The 23,900-nt window shown below is 41.1% G+C and overlaps 1 protein-coding gene across 1 annotated transcript in view; it reads left to right on the top strand.

The window, feature by feature from the left end:
* Window positions 1–4,388: 4,388 nt before the first annotated feature.
* Window positions 4,389–23,900, top strand: part of col7a1l (collagen type VII alpha 1-like) — a 161,194-nt gene continuing 141,682 nt past the window's right edge. Inside the window, exons 1-2 of the mRNA XM_080421195.1 lie at window positions 4,389–4,744; window positions 20,713–20,878. Coding sequence (XP_080277321.1) covers window positions 20,803–20,878 — 76 coding nt within the window. The 5' untranslated portion in view covers window positions 4,389–4,744; window positions 20,713–20,802. The remainder of the gene's footprint in view (window positions 4,745–20,712; window positions 20,879–23,900) is intronic.

The following is a 23,900-nucleotide window of genomic DNA, read 5'->3' as shown; positions in this document are numbered from 1 at the left end:
ACCCTGATGAAGGTCAAAATGCTATATATCCTCTGCTCAAATGGTCTTTCCATGTGTTAGCTCAGTAGCAGACATTTTCGGCGGTCACGCGGTCAGTGGCGTCAGTTCAGCAAAAGCAAAGGTAAGGTAAGGTTAGGGTTGCCAACTCCCAGAGATTAAAATAAGGGACACTTATCCTTTATTGGGGGTCGAATCCCCCAAAACCCCCGAAATGCATAGAAAACCATGCATTATATAAAACTATGCATACCTTTAACACAATACAATCCCAATGGTCTTACACCTGCATTAGAATACTATTCATGATTTTTTTTTTATATCATTTTTTTCAAGTCAAGGTATGGCACCTGCCATACCCAATTGACGCTCCTGCACGCGGTGACCTGGGTTCAGAATCCCGGGTAGGATATGAAAATTATGGATTGCAGCTTTAATTTCTTCATTTTCTTTCTTTCTTTCTATCTTTCTTTATTTAATTCTTTAATTCTTTCTTTCTCTCTTAATTCCATCCCTCCCTCCTTCCTCCCTCTCTGTGCGGTTGATTGTTTTCTCGTCCAGCCGACAGGGTGAATTTGAATCAAGGCTAGGTTTCACTGTGCAGCGTCGCTGATGACCAGCAGGGGTTGAAGAAGCACTTTGGTGAAGAAAAAGAGAGCGCAATTAGCTGAGACAAGGCTGGTTAATATCCCCCATGGGACTCTATATACAGCACCTTTTACCTTCTAATCACACCTGCTGCAGGAAGACACTTAACACCGTTTTTTAGCCGCTGTGGAGCTGAATATGTTACTGGAAAAGTTGATGTCTTCTTCTAAAGCAGAGGTTCCCAAACTTTTTGTTTTGTTTAGTTTTTTGTTCTGGACTTGAGCTCTCCACTGTTCCAAAATGACGGACTCAAACCTTGATTGGTTGATTGATTGATTGATTGATTGATTGATTGATTGATTGATTGATTGATTGATTGATTGATTGATTGATTGATTGATTGATTGATTGATTGGACGAAAACGTTATCAACAAATATACAACAAACATGGAACAATTCTCATTCTACTACTCTGAAAAATCATTGCAGTGGTGTAAAGTAACTAAATACATATACTCAAGTACTGTACTTAAGTACAATTTTGAGGTATTTTTTTCTTTACTGGAGTATTTCCAAATGTCAGTACTTTTACATCTACTCCACTACATCTCAGAGGCAACTATTGTACTTTTCCTCAACAAAACATACATTAACCACTTCAGCCCTATACTGTACATTTCGGCCATTTAAATATGGCCGATCTACAAGCTCACAATGCGTTGCGATGCGACACATTGTGAGCTTGTAGATCTGCTATTTTCAAAAGATTGTTATATATCGGAAAGCCTTAAATGGGACGTTCTGCATAATGAGTACTTTCTACTTTTGGTACTTTAAGTACATTTTGATACCAATACTTTTGTGCTTTTGCACGAGTAAATGTTGAATTCCAGACTTTTACTTGTAACAGAGTATTTCTATTTCGCAGTGTTGATACTTTTACTTAAGTAAAACATTTGAGTACTTTACCCACCGCTGCACGAATCGCATATTAGGACTTGGCCTAACAAACATTTTTCAGGCTTGAGATCTTATTTTTGCTTTAATCCATGAGTGCTCCAGAGGAACCTCAGCCCATTCCTCATGTGCGATGGGCTTCCAGGTTCACTCAATATTCCTGGGTTTGCGTTTTGCAACCTGCCTTCTCCACGTATATCGTCTCTGTTGGGTGGAAACCTCATATCTCCAAAACTGTTACTTGTCAGGATAAAAAAATAAAAAAATCAGATCTACAAGCACGTTTCGAGCTTTGCAGATCTGCTACTTTTTATGCGTTTGTGTGATGCTGTCAGTGGTGGAAAAAGTACTCAAATGTTTTACTTATGTAAAAGTATCAATACTGCAATGTAGAAGTACTCTGTTACAAGTAAAAGTCAGGAATTACCCAAAAAGTACAAAAGTATTGGTATTAAAATGTACTTAAAGTAAAAGTACTAAAATGTTTGAAAATAGCAGATCTACAAGCTACAATGTTATATTAAGTCTGGAGCAAAAAAAAAGGGCACTCGACGGGTGTATTTGCAAAAACGAGGATCTACGTTTTTGGCACCCAATGTGTTAAAGTACCAAAAGTAAAAGTACTAAAATGTTCATAACGCATTGTGGGCTTGTAGATCGGCTATTTTCAAATAGCCTAGATATAAAACAGGGCTAAAGTGGTTAATGTATGTTTTATAATGTAATCATATATATTATCTGCAAAGTAACTAGTAACTAACGTTTTCAAATAATTGTAGTGGAGTAAAAGTACAATATTTGCCTCTGAGATGTAGTGGAGTAGAAGTAAAAGTATAGACAATTGGAAATACTCCAGTAAAATAAAAGTACCTCAAAATAAGTACAGTACTTGAGTAAATGTACTTAGCTACATTACACCACTGGACGCTGTAGTATGTATAAGTTAATTTACGGAAAAACACAAAATGTTAACACATGTAGATAAGCGGTTTCTGCCCCAACAGACAGCAACGATATATATCTATGGGGTTCAAGTCAGGAAACTGTGACAGCCAATCAATCTAGAATTTTCCAGGACTTCCTGGAAGTCTTAAGTGCTATAGACGCTTCGGGGGGTGAACAACACACACACACACACACACACACACACACACACACACCTGCGGCTGGCTGACTATAGGGAGACAGGTCCAGATTTATGACGCCTCATGTTCGTAACTCTTGGCCCTTCTTCGATGTTAGTGTCTAGAGGTCAGGAGGTCAGTGGAAGGTCAGGGGTCATTGGCAGGGTGCATCTCTCTTATCCATCTCTACGGCTGCCAGAACTCAGGTTTATTATTCGTACCACATTAGACCCATTAGTCTTCAACGTTTTTCAGGCCAAGGACCCCTTTGCTGAGAGAGAGAGAGAGATGAAGCAGGGACCCCCACTGGAAAAAGTACTCTACTTAAGTAAAAGTACCAATACTGCGATAAAGAAATACTCTGTTACAAGTAAAAGTAATGTTTTTCAGAGTAAAAGTACAAAAGTATTGGCATCAAAATGTACTTAAAGTACCAAAAGTAAAAGTAATCATTATGCAGAATGTCCCTTTACCTATTACCCAGTTTTCTAATGTATACAAAAAAAATTGTCGCATTGTGAGCTTGTAGATCGGCTATTTTCAAATGCCCGAAAATAATATAGGGCTGAAGTGGTTAATGTATGTTTTGTAATAATAATCAAAATCTACAAAGTAACTAGTAACTAAAGTTTTCAAATAATTGTAGTGGAGTAAAAGTACAATATTTGCCTCTGAGATGTAATGGAGTAGAAGTAAAAGTATTGGAAATGGCAAATACTCAAGTAAAGTACAAATGCCTCAAAAGTTTACTTAAGTACAGTACTTGAGTAAATGTACTTAGTTACTTTACACCACTGCATATAACATTGTGTTGCAGAAACTCGGATCGGCAAATCTTGTAATTGATTGCTCTACAATGGACCTCTTATGTATGCTTATATAATAACTTATATATATAACTTGTGGTGTGTGTGTGTGTGCGCGAGGTGCGTGCGCGTGTGTGCGTTTCCCAGAAGTGCAACAGGTTGTTAGTTTGCATTGTTGTTCATATGGTTCATTCAAGGCCTTGAGATGCGTGTGTTTGTGTAGATTCTGCTTTATTCATGAGCATAATGTGTATTGCCTGTTTGTATGTGACTGTGTATACACAGCTGTGTGTGTGTGTGTGTGTGTGTGTGTGTGTGTGTGTGTGTGTGTGTGTGTGTGTGTGTGTGTGTGTGTGTGTGTGTGTGTGTGTGTGTGTGTGTGTGTGTGTGTGTGTGTGTGTGTGTGTGTGTGTGTGTGTGCGCGTGCGTGTGTGTGTGTGTGTTTCCCAGACATGCAACAGGTTGTCAGTGCGTATTGTTGTTCATAAGGTTCATTCAAGGCCTTGAGATGCAGTTTTCGTGCCATTCCTCCTTCCTGGTTTGGCAGTGGTCCAGCTTACTGTGTGTGTGTGTGTGTGTGGGGGGGGGGGGGGGGGGGGTGTCTACAAGCTTGTAGATCGGCTATTTTCACTACTTCTTGAACAACGTTGTTTAAATTATTGTTTGGGAAAACAACAAAAAGTCTGTCTGTGTCTCTCTCTCTCTCTCTCTCTCTCTCTCTCTCTCTCTCTCTCTCTCTCTCTCTCTCTCTCTCTCTCTCTCTCTCTCTCTCCAGATAGCAGCAGGTTCATGCCCCCTTCCTTCGTCTAACTTTTTCCCAGTATTACAGCACAGCCCATTCTGCTTGTCATTCACCTTTTTTCACACACATCTGCACACCCAGGATCCTGTCTCTACCTCACTCTCACTCTCATTGTCTGTCTGTCTCTGTGTGTGTGTGTGTGTCTCTCTCTCTCTCTCTCCCATACGCTTACACACACGCAGACACACATGCACACGCATGCACGCACGCACGCACAGTCCGCACACACACTGAATATATTGACTTTGATGTAACTACTTCTGAAGGAATACAACATTACGTTTTGGACTATTACACTTTTTTTCTTAGTTTTTTTGTTTTTTCTCTATTTTTCTTGCCAAACTTAGATTGAAACTTATTTTGTCTGCTTTTTGCGGTGGATGTTCAACCTGGATCTCAACTTGGCAACCCGTGAAGACAATCTGACTCACTTTGGGAAGATATAACGGTTTGAGTTCATCAGAGAGAGGTAAGAGTGATCTTTAAAACAATGTTTGATTGATTGAATACTTTATTAGTCAGAATTGTAAACAGCATGAGGTACAGTCAGACACTAAGATTAAAAGGATAAAACAAAAAAACTCCTAGGGACTTGTTTCCATTGGGATCCTATGTATTCAATTCATCAACATAGCATAGAATCGTGTTCATCAACAACCGCTACACGTACAAAAGAGAGACATGTACCTACCCTTGTGGTCTCCTGATAGATGTTTTGTTCAGGTCAGTTTAGACAGAAACCAGTGTTACACGTCCTTTAATGGATGGGTGTCAGGGCATTCCACTTTATGGTGGCAGACTAGTAGAATGAGAACTTCTCGATGTTTGTTCTATATTTGGGTGGTACCACATCAGGGGCGTCAATTGGGTATGGCAAGGTATGGCAGGTGACCAGTGGTGGAAAAATAATTCAAATGTTCTACTTAAGTAAATGTATCAATACTGCAATGTAGAAGTACTCTGTTACAAGTAAAAGTCCGGAATTAAAAATGTACTTGAGTAAAAGTACAAAAGTATTAGTATCAAAATGTACTTAATGTACCAAAAGTAAAAGTACAAAAATGTTTGAAAATAGCAGATCTACAAGCTCACAGCGCGTCACGATGCAACGCGTTGTGAGCTTGTAGATCTAGATAGATTTTCAAATAGCCTAGGTATAAAATAGGGTTGAAGTGATTAATGTATGTTTTATATTGTAATAATTTATATCTGCAAAGTAAATAGTAACTAAAGTTTTCAAATAATTGTAGTGGAGTAAAAATACAATATTTGCTTCTGAGATGTAGTGGAGTAGAAGTAAAAGTATTGAGAATTGGAAATACTCCACTAAAGTGAAAATACCTCAAAATTATACTTAAGCAAAGTGCTTGAGTAAATGTACTTAGTTACTTTACACCACTGGTCCACGCCAATGTTTACTATATCTACAGGGTGCGTTATGTGGGTGCAATGTGTGTTAGTGACTAGAGCGACACGCCCTGAATTAGTCATGGTGGTGTTTTTGGGTCATCACCTTTAACTCTCGTCTGCTAGTCCTGCGTAGCCAGACAACTATTCCACAATCTCTGAATGTTATATAGAGTCTGGAACTACACCTCCTGAATGTTATATCTAGTCTGGAACTACACCTCCTGAATGCTATAGAGTCTGGAACTACACCTCCTGAATGTTATATCTAGTCTGGAACTACACCTCCTGAACGCTATATAGAGTCTGGAACTACACCTCCTGAATGTTATATAGAGTCTGGAACTACACCTCCTGAATACTATATAGAGTCTGGAACTACACCTCCTGAATACTATATAGAGTCTGGAACTACACCTCCTGAATGTTATAGAGTCTGGAACTACACCTCCTGAATGTTACTGTATATAGAAGTCTGGAACTACACCTCCTGAATGCTTTATAGAGTCTGGAACTACACCTCCTGAATGTTATATAGAGTCTGGAACTACACCTCCTGAATACTATATAGAGTCTGGAACTACACCTCCTGAATGTTATAGAGTCTGGAACTACACCTCCTGAATGTTACTGTATATAGAAGTCTGGAACTACACCTCCTGAATGCTTTATAGAGTCTGGAACTACACCTCCTGAATGTTATATAGAGTCTGGAACTACACCTCCTGAATGCTATATAGAGTCTGGAACTACACCTCCTGAATGCTATAGAGTCTGGAACTACACCTCCTGAACGCTATATAGAGTCTGGAACTACACCTCCTGAATGTTATATAGAGTCTGGAACTACACCTCCTGAATGCTATAGAGTCTGGAACTACACCTCCTGAATGCTATATAGAGTCTGGAACTACACCTCCTGAATGCTATATAGAGTCTGGAACTGCACCTCCTGAATGTTATATAGAGTCTGGAACTACCTCCTGAATGCTATATAGAGTCTGGAACTACACCTCCTGAATGTCATATAGAGTCTGGATCTACACCTCCTGAATGTTATATAGAGTCTGGAACTACACCTCCTGAATGCTATAGAGTCTGGAACTACACCTCCTGAATGCTATATAGAGTCTGGAACTACACCTCCTGAATGCTATATAGAGTCTGGAACTACACCTCCTGAATGTTATATAGAGTCTGGAACTACACCTCCTGAATGTTATATAGAGTCTGGAACTACACCTCCTGAATGTTATATAGAGTCTGGAACTACACCTCCTGAATGCTATATAGAGTCTGGAACTACACCTCCTGAATGTCATATAGAGTCTGGATCTACACCTCCTGAATGTTATATAGAGTCTGGAACTACACCTCCTGAATGCTATATAGAGTCTGGAACTACACCTCCTGAATGCTATATAGAGTCTGGAACTACACCTCCTGAATGCTATATAGAGTCTGGAACTACACCTCCTGAATGTTATAGAGTCTGGAACTACACCTCCTGAATGTTACTGTATATAGAAGTCTGGAACTACACCTCCTGAATGCTTTATAGAGTCTGGAACTACACCTCCTGAATGTTATATAGAGTCTGGAACTACACCTCCTGAATGCTATATAGAGTCTGGAACTACACCTCCTGAATGCTATATAGAGTCTGGAACTGCACCTCCTGAATGTTATATAGAGTCTGGAACTACCTCCTGAATGCTATATAGAGTCTGGAACTACACCTCCTGAATGTTATATAGAGTCTGGAACTACACCTCCTGAATGCTATATAGAGTCTGGAACTACACCTCCTGAATGTTATATAGAGTCTGGAACTACACCTCCTGAATGCTATATAGAGTCTGGAACTACACCTCCTGAATGCTATATAGAGTCTGGAACTACACCTCCTGAATGCTATATAGAGTCTGGAACTACACCTCCTGAAATCCGAGAGAGGAAGCTGGCATCTGTTCGGGACAGCCCTCAGAATACTGGCATTTCCCTAACGCTTTACTGCCGACAGCCAGGGGTGACAGGCAGCTCACTGTTGTCAGATTGGGTGGTTTTCCACTACATATGGTGTGTTTTAGCTGTGTTGTCGCCTGGAAGGCTCTTGGAAATCTGGCACACTCTTGAACGAAGTTAGACTGTGAGAGAGCGCCGTTCACAAACGCCGGAATGAACAATAACGTTCATCTAGCGGAAATACAGTATGTTCAGTTCACGTTCGCCCCAAAACATGAACAAGTTCATGAACGAGTTCATGAACGATCGTTCATTGAACGCGTTCAGGCACAACTGATTGACTCACTCACTCACTCACTCACTCAGTCAGTGGCGGCCTTTGCTATGTTTCACCCGTTTCACCCGTTTCAATTTCAATTTCAATTTCCCCCCTTCTTTTTAGTCTAATATCATGTGGAGTAAGCAGGATGTAGATGTGATTAAATCAGGGCTCAGCTCAAGTGAATCATGTAATGACAATGCAGGGGCGTCGTTACGCGGGGGCTTCGGTGGCTATAGCCACCAATGTTTTATCCAAAGCCACCAATAAAAAAATAAAAAAAATAAAAATATATATCTATAACCCTAACCTAACCCTACCCCTAACCCTAAAACTGAACTAAAGTAACAAAAAACGGGGGGAAAAGTACCCAAATCCGCCGAAATCCGCAAGGGGAAACATGCACGCGCACTGCGCGCGCGTGCATGTGCCCGTTGACTGGGGGGCTAAGCCCCCAACCTAGTAGAGACCTAGCGACGCGTCTGTGACAATGGCAAAACAATATTACTTTTGTTAATTTAATGTGAGTGAGTTGTTTTAGCTGTCTGTCTGATTAATGTAGTTCGAAAATGCATCATTATGGACTATGGAAGCAAACCAACTTCAGTCCACAACTTTCTTTCTTTTTATTCGGGGGGGGGGGGGGGGGGGGTATATGGGGGCCTCATATTAGCTCTTGAAACGGGCCCCCAGATCACTAAGGCCGCCGCTGCACTCACTCACTCACTCACTCACTCACTCACTCACTCACTCACTCACACACACACACACACACACACACACACACACACACACACACACACACACACACACACACACACAAACACACACATACACACACATACACATACACACACATACACACACATACACACACACACACACACACACACACACACACACACACACACACACATGCTATTATATTTATTTTTGTAATTTCCAATATATTATGGTTTTCAACTGATTTTGACCCAGGGACCACCATCCTGACTAAGAGCAACCTGGGGATCACCACTATTGTGCGTGGTGGGTCCATCATAGACCCAACCCACACAATAGTGGTGGGGGGTTCATGCACCACAGGGAGCTGGAGAAAATAGCTATAATATCAATATAATATCTAATAAAATACAGTGATTTTGCTTGAATATGATGGAATATGATTAAGGATTACTGTGATTATGGTAAGCTCACATTTCATATCACACATACAATACAGTAAGAACTCCTGTAAGTTATTAAAAGTTTATTTATATATATATATATTTTTAATTTATGCATGGCCAGGGACCACCTGCATTACCTCCGCGGACCACCAGTGGTCCGCAGACCACCGGTTGAAAACCCCTGGCCTATAGGATTATATATCCCCATAATGTTATTCATATTATTTCCGCAATTGAGTTTGAGATATGCGCCATAGAGTTAAGAGGGGGGGGAAGCGCACTGTGGTAACCGTTCCTCGCCCCAAATCACACTCGCCCCCGTTTATTTCACGGACGGAGCTACGGAGGCCAACGGATAAGACCCGGGGCGAGCGTGTTTTGTGACGAGCGTTTGGGACGAGCGTTCTTCCGACAAAAACAAAACAAACGAACAGCTGCTTGCACGTGCAGCGAGCGACACACACACACACACACACACACACACACACACACACGCACACACGCACACACACACACACACACACACACACACACACACACACACACACACACACACACACACACACACACACAGTTGAATGGACAGTAGCAGCGCTCCCAGTAGCAGGCAGTTACAAAAGTTACGAAACTACGACGCAGTTTATCTTCTGTCGCCGAGTCGTGGTGTTTGCATTTGCAACATGATCCATCCAACGTTATCAAGTTCACGTTCGCCAAGCGACAATAACGGAACATAATTAGGCTTTATTGAATTGGACTAAACTAAAGAACAGGGAAGCTGATGTGATGGATATAATACCGACCCTCCTCTCCCCCCCCCCCGGAATTGTGTGGAGAATGTGAGTGGAAATGGTCAATGTATGTTGCAATGTCAGCTGTCTTTAACGTACCTGCTGTAACCTAGCCAAACCGAACACAATAGTAGTAACGTTAGTATAGTTCTATACCAGGGGTCTTCAACGTTTTTCAGGCCAAGGACCCCTTAGCCTGTCAGAGAGATGAAGCAGGGACCCCCCACTACATGTATAACGTATTGCAGATTAGACTTTTTCATAGATGGCTTCATAGACTTATTTGACGGCACTATCACCAGTGATGTGTAAATTCATGATGTTTGTTTGCACATTATATTTTCTATTAATATGTTGATTTTCAGAAATGTACCACTTAAACCCTCAACTGAGTACTTTGTAAACTTGACCTTTGGCTCTGTACTTGGTTCACTCTTTTTTCCCTGTACACCACATCTCTTTGCCGAAAATAGGGAGCTTGTAGATCTGCTATTTTCGGCAAATGTTCCCCTCAGAATAAGGATGCTAGAGTTCAAGTGGTTAATGTAAAATAAACCCTATCACACAAACATTTGGTGGCCCTCCTATTGTAAATCTAAGGACCACCTAGGGGTCCCGGACCCCCTGTTGAAGACCCATGTTCTATAACCAGGTGTTGGCTGTGTACTGGAATCAGTGTGGGTTGGTTCTAGATTATAACCAGGTTGTCAGGTACTGGGATCAGTTGGTAGAACTGGACATTGGTTCTATAACCAGGTGTTTAGTGTTGGGTTGTACTGGGATCAGTGTGGCAAAAACACTGGATTGAAACTGGACTTACATTTAAAAATGGCTGATCAAATCTAACACTGGTACAGTGGTACAAAGCTAAACACAATGTTGAATAAATGTGACAAACAATAGCATAATGCAGTTGTGTTTTCCATCATCACACCAACTCGTTAATATTTTGAGGGAAAAAATAAGAATTAATTAATTCTATTAATAAAGAATTTTATTCAATTTGTATTCAATTTTATCAAAAAAATTGCACCGGGCCTAACTTTTTTCCTGCAGGAAACCCTGTATGCCAACAACAAGGTTAAACTGGCAGCCTTCATTGTGGTGCATGTTATTTAAATGATCCACTCTTCTCTCTGCTGTACATCCAAAGCTGCACCGACATTCATGCATGGCATTGATCATGTTTTTACACGAATCCCATGCTTTTGACGTGAATGCACACTTTTCCATGGCCCATATGGCATTATTATGACACGTCCGCCGTAATGTATAATTGATGAATGTTAAAGAGTGTTTGGTTTGTGTGTAACGGAGTTATGCACAGTGGATGTTTCTGGCTCCATGCGTGGACATGTCTGTTTGCCGCTTGGCTGGTTATCCAGAATTGATACAAAAGACTGTGGTGAACTCTATGCTCTGTGTGTGTGTGTGTGTGTGTGTGTGTGTGTGCGTGTGTGTGTGTGTGTGTGTGTGTGTGTGTGTGTGTGTGTGTGCGTGTGCGTGTGTGGGTGTGTGCGTGTGTGCTTGCGTATCAGATGTGTGTTATACTGCGAGTTATACATCTTGTTACATCTCATCTTTGCATAATGTCGTCTCTGTCGGGTGTAAACCTCATATGTCCAGAACTGTTACTTTTCAGGATTCAAATTCAAAAGCATCTAAAGTAGCAGATCTACAAGCTCGAAACGCGTCGCTTCGAGCCGCGTTTCGAGCTTGTAGATCTGCTACTTTTGATGCTTTCGTGTGATGCTGTAGTATGATCAAGTAGGGCGTATAATTTACGAGAAAACCCAACAAAGTTACAGTATGGAGATAAGAGGTTTCTGCACGACAGCAACGATGTGATGAGGTATGTGAGGTGTCATAAAAGTATGGAGATCACACAGCTTTTTGTGCTGCGTGAGAGTGCACGTTAATGTGTGCGTGAGTGCGTTCTTGGACACGCGCGCGCGTGTGTGTGTCTGTGTGTGTGTGTGTGTGTGTGCGTGCACGCGCGCGTGTGTGTGTGTGTGTGTGTGTGTAGTGCTGTCTTTTTCGCTGCTACCAATTTCCCACCTATGGGGATAATCCTCTGATGTGGTGAGGTGGAAAATGCCATTATGTAGAAAATAGCTGACATGCAGTTGGACTTGTAGGGCATGCGGTGTGCGTGTGTGCGCGTGCGGGCGTGTGTGCGTGCGTGTGTGTGTTTGTGTGTGTGTGTGCGCGTGCACGTCCATGAGTGTGTGCGTTAGGGAGAGAGAGAGAGAGACAGAGATTATATGAATTGAAGTGGTTAAGGAGAGGATGTGACTCTTGTGTTTGTAGTCTCTCTGCTTTAATCCTCTCAGGAACGGTAATGAACTCACACCTCAGGTAACCACAGTTCACTTCCTCTTCCTCACAAAAGACCTCAGGTAACCACTCTCACTCTCACTCCCCCAAACCTAGCCCTATATCGTGACTTCTTGGGACCAGTGGTGGAAAGTAACTAAGTACATTTCTTACAAATTTTCAGAGTATTTCCAATATCCAATACTTTTACTTCTACTCCACATTTATTTGAAAGCTTTAGTTACTAGTTACTTTGTAGATTTTGATTATTATTACAAAACCACTTCAGACCTATATACTGTATATACTTTGGCAATTTGAAAATAGCCAATCCACAAGCTCACAACGCGTATTAAAGCGACACGTTGTGAGCTTGTATATCTGCTATTTTCAAAGTATTTTTTATTCATTTTATACATTTGAAAACGGGACAAATGGGACGGGACAAATGGGACCTTTTGCATAATGAGTACTTTTACTTTTGGTACTTTAAGTACATTTTCATACCAATACGTTTGTACTTTAACTCAAGTGCATTTTTAATTCCAGACTTTTACTTGTAACAGAGTATTTCTACATTGCAGTATTGATACTTTTACTTAAAACAAATATTTATTTTTCCACCACTGCTTCTTGGGACAAACGTGACCAAAGATAACCTTCCAACCATCTGGTGCCGTCCCGGGGCACTTCCACATGCGAAATGCGGAAGTGCCATTCTCTTTTTTTAAATATGTATTTATTGCTTTTGACACGTACAAAGGAATCCAATAGCCATATGGATGTCAAAAGTAAATTTATTTTTCTTTTTGTGCCCTTACATCTACCCCCACCTCGATCCCACATACAACATGCAACATACAGACAATTACATAACTCAAAAGAAGAAGAAAAATATATATATGTTATAATAAATATAAATGCCCCTCTCAATTAATTTCGATTCAATTCAAAGGAGCTTTATTGGCGTGGGAAAACGTACGTTTACATTGCCAAAGCTAAAAGTGGAACAAAAACAATCAAAACAAAACAATATCTGTACAATTAAATGGGAATTTAAAAAAAGTGTTAACAGAGCTGTGTTACATTGCAACTTAGAGGGAAGACTGTCCTACGAAACTATAAAAATGTTGCTTTTTCTGCTAGAAATACTTATACGTCCACAGTTGGTATAAACTTTTGAAACAGTCGACAGCAGTATTTAAATGTTTTGCATTCACTTGGTATAAAACAGTTGAGACAAACAGCAGCAATTTATTCAAAATGTTGTACAGTATGTCTATGTACCGAGGGCATTTGGTGTAAACACTGCAGGGATACTCTGTCTCTCTCTCTCTCTCTCTCTCTCTCTCTCTCTCTCTCTCTCTCTCTCTCTCTCTCTCTCTCTCTCTCTCTCTCTCTCTCTCTCTCTCTCTCTCTCTCTCTCTCTCTCAGTACAACCATGCTGCATGTTGGAGTCAGTCAGGACTTGAACGTCGGCCAGTGCCTTCTAACAGTTGGCTCTCATTTGAAACGGATCCTGTGTGCGCTGTGCGGGGCCCAGTAACGAGCGCCATGCGTAATACAGTACAGTGAGGTGCAGTCAGTTGATGCATGCACAGACATATCTCAGGTGCACTGGTATGTGAATGGGAGAGAGAGAGAGAGTGGTGGCGTGTGGTTTTGTTCTGGATCATACAAATCCTGCCCAGTGCCCATCACTTCCATCATGTGTGGGGAAACGCGGTGGGATGGTGGCCTTCGGCCAGTCCAGTCCAGTGTTGCCATGTCTGCTTATTATCAGGGGTGGAAGAAGTACTCAGTAAAAGTAGTAATACCACAATATAAAAATACTCTGTTAACCCTCGTAGGGTCTTCGTGTTTTAGTCACACCCAGGGCCTTCGGGTCACTTTGACCCGAAGGCCCTGTGTGAAAATTTTCATTTTCATGAAAATGAAAATTTTCATTTTCATGTCACATGTTTAGTACAGTAAATAAGGCAAATAGAAGAAGTTTCATAGAGAACAAAAAATGTTTACATACTTTTAATTAATGTTGAAAATGTTAAACCGGGTCAAAAGGACCCGAGGACCCTACGAGGGTTAAATGTTACTTGAGTAAAAGTACGAAAGTATTTGCATCAAAATATACTTAAAGTACCAAAAGTAAAAGTACTATGTTTGAAAATAGCAGATCTACGAGCTCACAACGCGTTGCGATGCGACACGTTGTGAGCTTGTAGATCAGCTATTTTCAAATAGCATACAGTATGTATAAAATAGGGCTAAAGTGGTTAATGTATGTCTTATAATATAGTAGCCTAATCTATATCTGCAAAGTAACTTATAAAGTTTTCAAATAATTGCAGTGGAGTAAAAGTACAACATTTGCTTCTGAGATGCAGTGATTTTTTTGAAAATAGCAGATCTACAAGCTCATCTCTGAGCTTGCAGATCTGCTATTTTCAAATAGCCGAGTTACTATATTGGTTTAAAGTGTCTCCTGCTCATGTAGCCTATAGTCGCGTCTTTTGGGCTTGTTTTCATAGACCTGGTTGCTTATTTGTCTCGCAAGATCTGGCAACACTGGTCCAGTTGGACTGGTTCCTGTTTTCCACGAAACCAGCTGGTGGTCATCAGAACCACCTGGAGACTTTCTGATCTTCTGGTCATCCTTCTGTTTGATTTGATGCCATTGTGATGTTTTTAATATCCATTATGTAAATTGTAAATCGTCTCTGTCGGGTACTCATATGTCCAAAACTGTTACTTTTCAGGATTCAAATTCAAAAATAGCTAAATCTAAAAGTAGTCGATCTATCTAATTGTAGATCGGCAATTTTTTGCTACTTTTGTGTGACACTGTAGTGAAGTTAGGGCATTCATTTACGGAAAAGAACATGAAATGTAAAAATTGTATAAAAAGAGCAAGAGCAACAGCAACAAAATCACTGTGGGACATTGGGTCAATAATAGATTTTTTTTAATGATGACATGCACACACGCACGCACACACACACACACACACACACAAACATCCTCACACAGACGTAACAGCAGTGTGTAAGATGGCTTCATGCAGGTTGCATCTATACATTACATGTCCTCAGGTATCTACTCTCATTCCATACAATGAGTGATTGAGTACATTTACACACACAGCCAAAATATCTGTAGCCTTGAGGCTGAAGTCATTCTCTGCTGGAATTGTGTCTCTCTCTCTCTCTCTCTCTCTCTCTCTCTCTCTCTCTCTCTCTCTCTCTCTCTCTCTCTCTCTCTCTCTCTCTCTCTCTCTCTCTCTGTGAAGGATGTCTGAACTATATAGTCTCTCTCCAGTGGTGGAAAGTAACTAAGTACATTTACTCAAGTACTGTACTTAAGTACAATTTTGAGGTATTTTTTTGCTTTACTGGAGTATTTCCAATTTTCAATGCTTTTACTTCAACTCCACTCCATCTAATATTGTACTTTTACTCCACTACATTTATTTGAAAACTTTAGTTACTAGTTACTTTGCAGATATAAATGATTACATCATAAAACATACATTAACCCCTTTAGCCCTATTTTATATCTAGGCTATTTGAAAATAGCCGATCTACAAGCTTGCAGATCTGCTATTTTCAAACATTTTAGTACTTTTACTTCTGGTACTTTAATTACATTAGGACACCATTACCTTTGTACTTTTACTCAAGTACATTTTGAATTCCGGACTTTTACTTGTAACAGAGTATTGCAGTATTGATACTTTTACTTAAGTAAAACATTAGAGTACTTTTTCCACCACTGTCTCTCTCTCTAACTCAGATCTCTCCCACTCTCTCCTTGAATTGCTAAGGAACCCCACGGCCCGGGGGCTACGGTGCAGGAATTTTTATGGGCTTCCATTCCTTGCACCTGAACTTTGATAATAATGCTACTCTTCTTCCCACGGTCATTTCAAGTATAAAAGGATAGAGCTACGGCTTAATCCCAAGGCCTGGGAATTTATGTCACTATCTGATGAATCAGCACTTGTTTGTCCAGGCTTCTGGACAGTTTAACTGTCCACGCATAATTATTGTTTAGGACTCGTTTAGCTGTCAAGGACCAGGTAGCAAATGTGGTCCTCCTACCTTTTTAAACAGCAGCCTCATCATAGCCCACATTTCTTGTGCACACTGCCAGTAGGCCCCATAGCCCTTGTGTTGTCTTTGGGCCAAAAATGACCCGCCCGCATTTTTAAAGGAGAATTAATACTAGTTAGTGGAAGTAATATTATTTTACCTCAGATATAACAGAAGGACTGGATAAGGGATAGACACATGCAGTACTACCATATTTACCTTAAGCACTGCTTTAATGCAACACCTGCAGTCAGTGTTAATTTTTTACAGCAAATCTCGATTTAGTTTTAGTCATAGTCTTCTGATAATAATTTACACTTGGTTGCACTCTGAAAATAGCCGATCTACAAGCTCACAACGTGTCGCAGCGTGACACGCTGTGAGCTTGTAGATCGGCTATTTTCAGAGTGCAACACCCTAGCGCAACCAAACAGAAATTGACTTGTCTTTTAATTCTACTGGATCTCTTCTCCACTAGTCCCTCCCCAACATTGTCTAGTTTTTATTTGTCTTTCGTCAGTGAAAAAAGGTAGTTGACTAACATCTTTTTGTCATAGTTTAATAATGAATTGCATTTTCATAGCGCTTTTCCAAGTGCTCAAAGCGCTTTACAATGGTTCATTCATTCATACAGGTGGGGGACATTGGGAGGTTTAGTCGACGAAATTAACACTGCCTACAGTGAGACTGTATCTGACCGTCACAGTTAGTAGTCACTGACTGTCTGAGCATCACAGATCTGACAACAGTCACAATTCGGCGGTCTGACTGTGTGTGTGTGTGTGTGTGTGTGTGTGTGTGTGTGTGTGCGTGCGTGCGTGCGTGCGTGCGTGCGTGCGTGCGTGTGTGTGTGAGCATCATCATCTCAACTCTGAGATCTAGAATCACATTCTGACTTCAACTCACTTCACAGGTTTGCAGCAGGTGTAAAGAAGTGGGTGAAATTATTATTATCATTCTAAAAATAAATTGTGCAAACTGGACATGAGTTTGTAGTCGGTCGTTCCATATGCACGTGACCATATATGGGCATAGTGGTCAGACCTGTGGCCCAACCGAATCTCCATATATGACGGGAAAATCGGTTTTGTTTATGGTTATGTCAGAGTCACAGTGATATGCAAGGAACGTAGTCCACATGAAGGAAATACATTCCAAAATAAAGGAGAGTAGATCAGTCACCCTTCAGCGGTCTGGCTGTTAACATCATCGCTGAGCTGGGATCAGTCGCCCTGCTGTGTAATGTTTGCTTCCATACAATTACAAATTGTGTTTGTTTGTGTGTGCACGCACAAAAAACGCATGTGTGCGTGTGTGTGTGTGTGTGTGTGTGTGTGTGTGTGTGTGTGTGTGTGTGTGGTGTACGTATGCGTGCATTGGGGCGTGTGTACTGAAAAGCACACATACTTCTAGAGATAGGAAATGGACACACGGGGGCACGGTGGCGCAGTCGGTAGCGCTGTCACCTCACAGCTAGAAGGTCCTGGGTTCGATTCCCGCAGGGGAAGCTGTGGGCGCTGGGGGCGTGTTCTCTCCTCCGCGTCATCAGCGCCCATACCCTAGGTGGGGTTGGCGAAAGGGCCTTTCTGTGTGGAGTTTGCATGTTCTCCCCGTGTCTCCTAGGGTAGATACCCTCACAAAAACATGCAGTAATCCTGGTCACTATACTGCCTCCCCCTGGCCAGCCGGGCGCCTGATGGAGGGGAAAGGAACTGGTTGGAATAACGTGTTCCTTCCACGCGCTACGTCCAACCAGGGAAACTCTCCCCTGTCAGGTGATAAGAAGGTCAGTTGGCTTTCATGCATTGAAGGAGGCATGAGCTCGGCCCTGTCCTCCCTAGGTTGGCAAAGGGAAGGTAGTGCCCAGGATTACATAGACAATTGACACTGGGTGTAAAAAATGGGGTTACAAAATTGTGGGATACACACACACACACACACACACACACAGACGCAAAGTGTAGCAGGTGGAAGCTAAGATTGAACACACATGGTGTGTGTTATTGCAGATTTTACACAGTGCTACGCTTTTTGTCCACTTGTCAGGATCACATGCACACTCACGTAGGCTATACTACACACATACATGAACATCAGGGGACGTGCAGAGAATGTTTGAGGGGACACAGACAGACATTTTAAAAGGGCACTCTAGGCAAAATAGCAAAAATATCCGATCTACAAGCTCGTAGATTGGCAGTTTTTTGGTGCGCGGCACCGCGCTCTAAGTATAATCAAGCATTTACTGGAGATGTGCCGTTTACGACGTGGATTTATACACAGAGAGGGCAATTCTTTCAGCATAAAACGCTGCATTCAAGGTCAGGACAGTTCAGTGAAGGCAGTTATCTTGAATGCTGCCTTCTTCAGGTAGAATCAAATACAAAAGACATATCAATTTGGGGGTCCTTGACATGAAAAGGTTTGAGAACCACTAGCTGTATAATCACCTTGCAGTGTGAGTTTTCTCAGGCTGTTATGTGCTCTCAGGGGGGCTCAGCTAATCCCCCTCCCAGGATGTGCCTCCTGGGCTGGGCTGGAGATGTGTTTCACCTCACAGCTTCATCCTGACCCTGCCAGCCAGGGTACAAGGTTGAATCTGGAGGACGAACGCTTGTTGTTCTGTCATTTTAAAGGGTGTAATTGTACATCTGTATCTGGCACATCTGTCCAGGTGCTAAATATCCACACCTGCCTGCTCAGCAAGGCACACAGTCTTGAGTCTACTCAGGGATTTGAACCATCTGCTGCCCTCTTGTACACCCTCTGTCTGTCTGTCTGTCTGTCTGTCGGTCGGTCGGTCGGTCGGTCGGTCGGTCGGTCGGTTGGTCGGTCGGTCTGTACCGTAAATGCGTATTTATGTATTTTAAAATTAAAACATACCGTTTCTGGTGAAGCTGTTGTTGCTTTCTCTGCTATGTTTTGATCCTTCTAAATGTGTGGTTCTATTAGCTACTATTATTAGTCTGATCTTTATAGAAAATATATGTTTTTAATGTTGTATTGCGGCATCAAGTGTATTAGTAATACCTGATTTATTCTTGGACTTCAAAGTATGGTACTTTGAGAATGTACACCTGTTTCTCACTTTATTTCAGATCCAAATATTGTACTTTTACTCCACTACAATTACGTGAAAACTTGAGTTACTAGTTATTTTGTAGATTTTGATTATCACTACAAAACATACATAAACCAATTCAGCCCTATATAGTATTGTGTATTTCAGCCAACTTATTGTGAGCTTGTAGATCTGCTATTTTCAAAAGATTTTAATACATTTTGAACTGAAATGGAATATTCTGCATAATGAGTACTTTTACTTTTGGTACTTATATTTTGAGGCCAATTTGAAAACAGAACTTTTACTTGTAACAGAGTATATCTACATTGCATTATTGATACTTTTACTTAAGTAAAACATACGAGTACTTCCTCCATCACTGTCACCACACACTAACCCTGAAGAAGGCAGCCTTAAAGTTGCAGCGAAATGACATGTTTGGTCAATTTATTTTGAAGTTTCAGTCTGAAACTCGCAACCAATCAGAAGGTCCCAACCCTTCAGGCTATGGCACTGTAGATCCTCACTCACATGGAGTGTTATTGTTTGTCAGGGAGAGAGAGATGGCCATTGTGCAGAATGTTTGTTACCAAGTTGCTTATTTCTAACCGAAATTCAGATACTGTACATATTTTAGTGTGCTGATTAAGTTTACAATGAGTAGTAATACACCGTCTGGATGTCATCTTGAATGAAATGAATCTTGAAACTGGCCTTTTAGGGACTTTTGATATAACATTAGAATACATGTCCATATCATGACCACGGTGTAAAAGTGTGAAAAACATTTGTGATTTTAATATTCTGTTTCTCTTCTTTATTTTTTTTGTCGTACCAAAGTATGCATTATTTCCATAACCTTGTTACTGCATTACCTTGTGTCTGATCTCAGACTGATCTCACTGTATAGGATATTGTCTAGAAATCGCCTCTGTCGGGTGGAAACCAAAACTGTCACTTTTCAGGATTCAAATTAAAAAATATCAAAGGTAGCAGATCTACAAACTCGAACGAGCTTGTGGATCTGCTTCTTTTGATGCTTTTGTGTGACGCTGTAGTATGATCAAGTAAGACGTTAATTTACGAGAAAACACAAGAAGTTTAAATATGGAGATAAGTGGTTTATACCCGACAACAACGAAATATTTAACCAATGAAAAATACTAACAAGAGCTTGTGACTGGGTCACAAGCAAGTTCCATTGGGAACACAGGTTATTTTTTTCTGTTTCCTGAAAGGGACACGTTTTCCAACCGACACTGACGATATGGAAATGATTTAATCACTCTGACGTGCCTTCTCTTGTGCTTTCTTCTAGATAAAGAAAATGAAGACTTGGAATTGATGACGTGGTGAAGTGGAACTAAGGAAGGAGATTGGAGCAGGTTGGAGAGGAGAGGAGAGGAGTATGGATCACTCTTGCGTTTGGATTTTTTTGCTTTCTCTTTCTATCTCCCATGGCACCATCACAGCAGAGGCTGAAGGTACTGATGACACCAACATGTCACTCACTCACTCACACAATCTTTCTCTGTCTTCCAAGTTGTTGCATGGAGTTTTTTGTTTTTGTTTTACTCCATCTCAGACGGCGCCGTTATTCAGAATCAAACCCACATGTCAAAGGGTGTACTTGTACATCTGTATTTGGCACATCTGTATCTGGCACATCTGTCCAGGTGCTAAATATCCACACCTGGGCCTGCTCAGCAAGGCAGACAGCCTTGAGTCTACTCAGGGATTTGAACCATCTGCTGCCCTCTTGTACACTGTCTGTCTGTCTGTCTGTCTGTCTGTCTGTCTGTCTGTCTGTCTGTCTGTCTGTCTGTCTGTCTGTCTGTCTGTCTGTCTGTCTGTCTGTCTGTCTGTCTGTCTGTCTGTCTGTCTGTCTGTCTGTCTGTCTGTCTGTTAGCAGTGGTGGAAGAAGTATCGATACCACAATGTAAAGTCCGGTATTCAAAACTGACTTGAGTAAAAGCACAAAAAGTAATGGCACCCATTTAGACCTGAGGTCGATTCTAAAAAGTTTTCGGAAAAACTACAACAAAAGTATGTTGCTATTAATATTGTACATAGCAAAAAGGGGTTCCCGTCCTGAAAGGTATAGTTACATATAGGGGTTCCCGCCCCAAAATGAGTTACTAAAATGACTCAAATGGAATTGGAAGTGATGACACAAATACATGAGCAGACAAAAGTGGAACTGGAACGAACACTATAAAAAATGAAGCTGATAAATGGGTACTCTCTCCTGATTTGCTGAAATTTTGTCACCTACCTGAAAATGTATTTTCTGTTTATTAAAGAGCTTGAGAGACACAGAGACTAAAAGAGCCATTTTAAGTACAGTACTGTCTTGAATACATGTACAGTTACTTTCCACCGCTGTCAGTCAGTCAGACAGACAGACAGACAGACAGACAGACAGACAGACGTGACCTCGAAGGTACCGAGCCTCGGGTGTGTTTACTGGATGTTACCAGGAGGCCAATCACCCAATCACACATGAGCTGCGTCGTGATTGGCAGAGAGCGATAGGTGAGGTCATGGGTGCAGAGTTATGAAAGGACAGCGGTAGCCGGAGGCGTTTTTAGCCGCCGCCGCCGCCACCACCGCTGTGAAGATCGTTTGGGGGAAGAAAAAAAAACACTGTTGTTGATATTCATGTGCGTTTCCATGGCTCTCCTCCTCAGGGCCAGGATGATAATTTCAAACCACAGTTATATACGTGTGTGAGTTTTGAATCAAACTTCAGTTGGCTTTTTGAGAATGATTTTAACCAGTGGTGGAAAAAGTACTCTGATATCTTACTTAAGTAAAAGTAACAATACCACAATATAAAAATACTCTGTTACAAGTAAAAGGTCTGTGTTCAAAATGTGACTTGAGTGAAAGTACAAAAGTATTGGCATCAAAACATGCTTAAAGTACCAAAAGTAAAAGTACTAAAATGTTTGAGAATAGCAGATCTACAAGCTCACAACGCGTCGCGATGCGACACGTTGTGAGCTTGTAGATCGGCTATTTTCAAATAGCCTATAGGCATATAGGCCTAAAGTGGTTAAAGTATGTTTTAGAATATAATAATGAATAGATCCGCAAAGTAACCAGTAACTAAAGTTCTCAAACAATTGTAGTGGAGTAAAAGTGCCATATTTGCCTCTGAGATGTAGCGGAGTAGAAGTAAAAGTATTGGAAATTGGAAATACTCAAGAAAGCTTTACTTAAGTACGGTACTTGAGTACATGTACTTAGTTACTTTCCACCACTGGATTTAACCCATTAAAGGAGTAGTTCACCCCGAAATGACATATTTTCTATCAATTGCACACCCCATGAAGCCTTGAAGTCATGGATTGTTTTTAGTTTTTGTCGCATTCCTATAAGCCAATCATTTGATTCCCGTCTCCTACCTGCTAATGTTTCCGGCAGGAGACGCAAAGTAGATGCTTTGTGTCTCCTACCGGAAATACACCCGGTCATCAAATTATTGGCTTAGGAATGCGACAAAAACAAAATCCATGAATTCAAGGCTTCATGGGGTGTGCAATTGATAGAAAAAAAGTAATTTTTTGGTTGAACTACTCCTTTAAGACCGGGGACGCATCTGTGTCATTTTATAAATGTATTTGGCTATTCAAAAAATAGCAGATATACATGCAAGCTCATAGCGCTGCACTCGGTGTACAGTACTTGAGTAAATGTACTTAGCTAATTTACACCACTGCCGCCTTTTGATGTGTCGTTTCCTGGCCTGGGGGGTCAGAGATGTACGGGCGCGCGGCGAGCTGCAGAGGGACGCAGGCAGTGTTGCCATATCTGCTTATAACAAGCGACTTTGGGCTTGTTTTTTGTAAAGTAGCTTGTAAATATTGACTGTTGCGGGGTTACGTTTTTTTGGGGCTTGTTTCTAAAGTGTTAGTTGCTTATTTGGGCTTGTTTCCAAATTGTTGTTTGAACCATTGGTTCATTTTCATGTGAAGGACCCCCAGATTAATAGGCCTATGTAATTGGTCGCCTGTCCCCATCTGAAAACATTTTGTGCCAGGGACCCCCTGGCCGTACCAGAAATATTTCAGCTCCAGACGCGTTGTGAGCTTGTAGGTCTGCTATTTTAAAATAACCGACGCATAACAGGTTTAAGTGCTCATGTCATGTGGCCTATAATAACACTCACTTCTTTTGGGCTTGTTTTACCCGGTTTCTTATGTCTCTGGCAGAATCAGGCAACACTGGACGCAGGACGTTAGGGTCGCTATATATACCATGGGGAGCGGCGGCAGTGGTGGAAAAAGTACTCAAATGTTTTACTTAAGTAAAAGTATCAATACTGCAATATAGGAATACTCTGTAACAAGTAAAAGTCCAGAATTCAAAATGTACTTGAGTAAAAGCATTGCATAAAAATGTGCTTAAAGTACCAAAAGCCTAGGTATAAAATAGGGCTAAAGTGGTTAATGTATGTTTTATAATGTAATACTTTATATCTGCAAAGTAACTAGTAACTAA

Source organism: Gymnoscopelus braueri (genome assembly GCF_963280865.1).
Source record: "Gymnoscopelus braueri genome assembly, chromosome: 23".
NCBI lineage: Eukaryota > Metazoa > Chordata > Actinopteri > Myctophiformes > Myctophidae > Gymnoscopelus > Gymnoscopelus braueri.
Note: the sequence above shows the minus strand (reverse complement) of the source record. Positions and strands in the feature narration are given on the sequence as shown.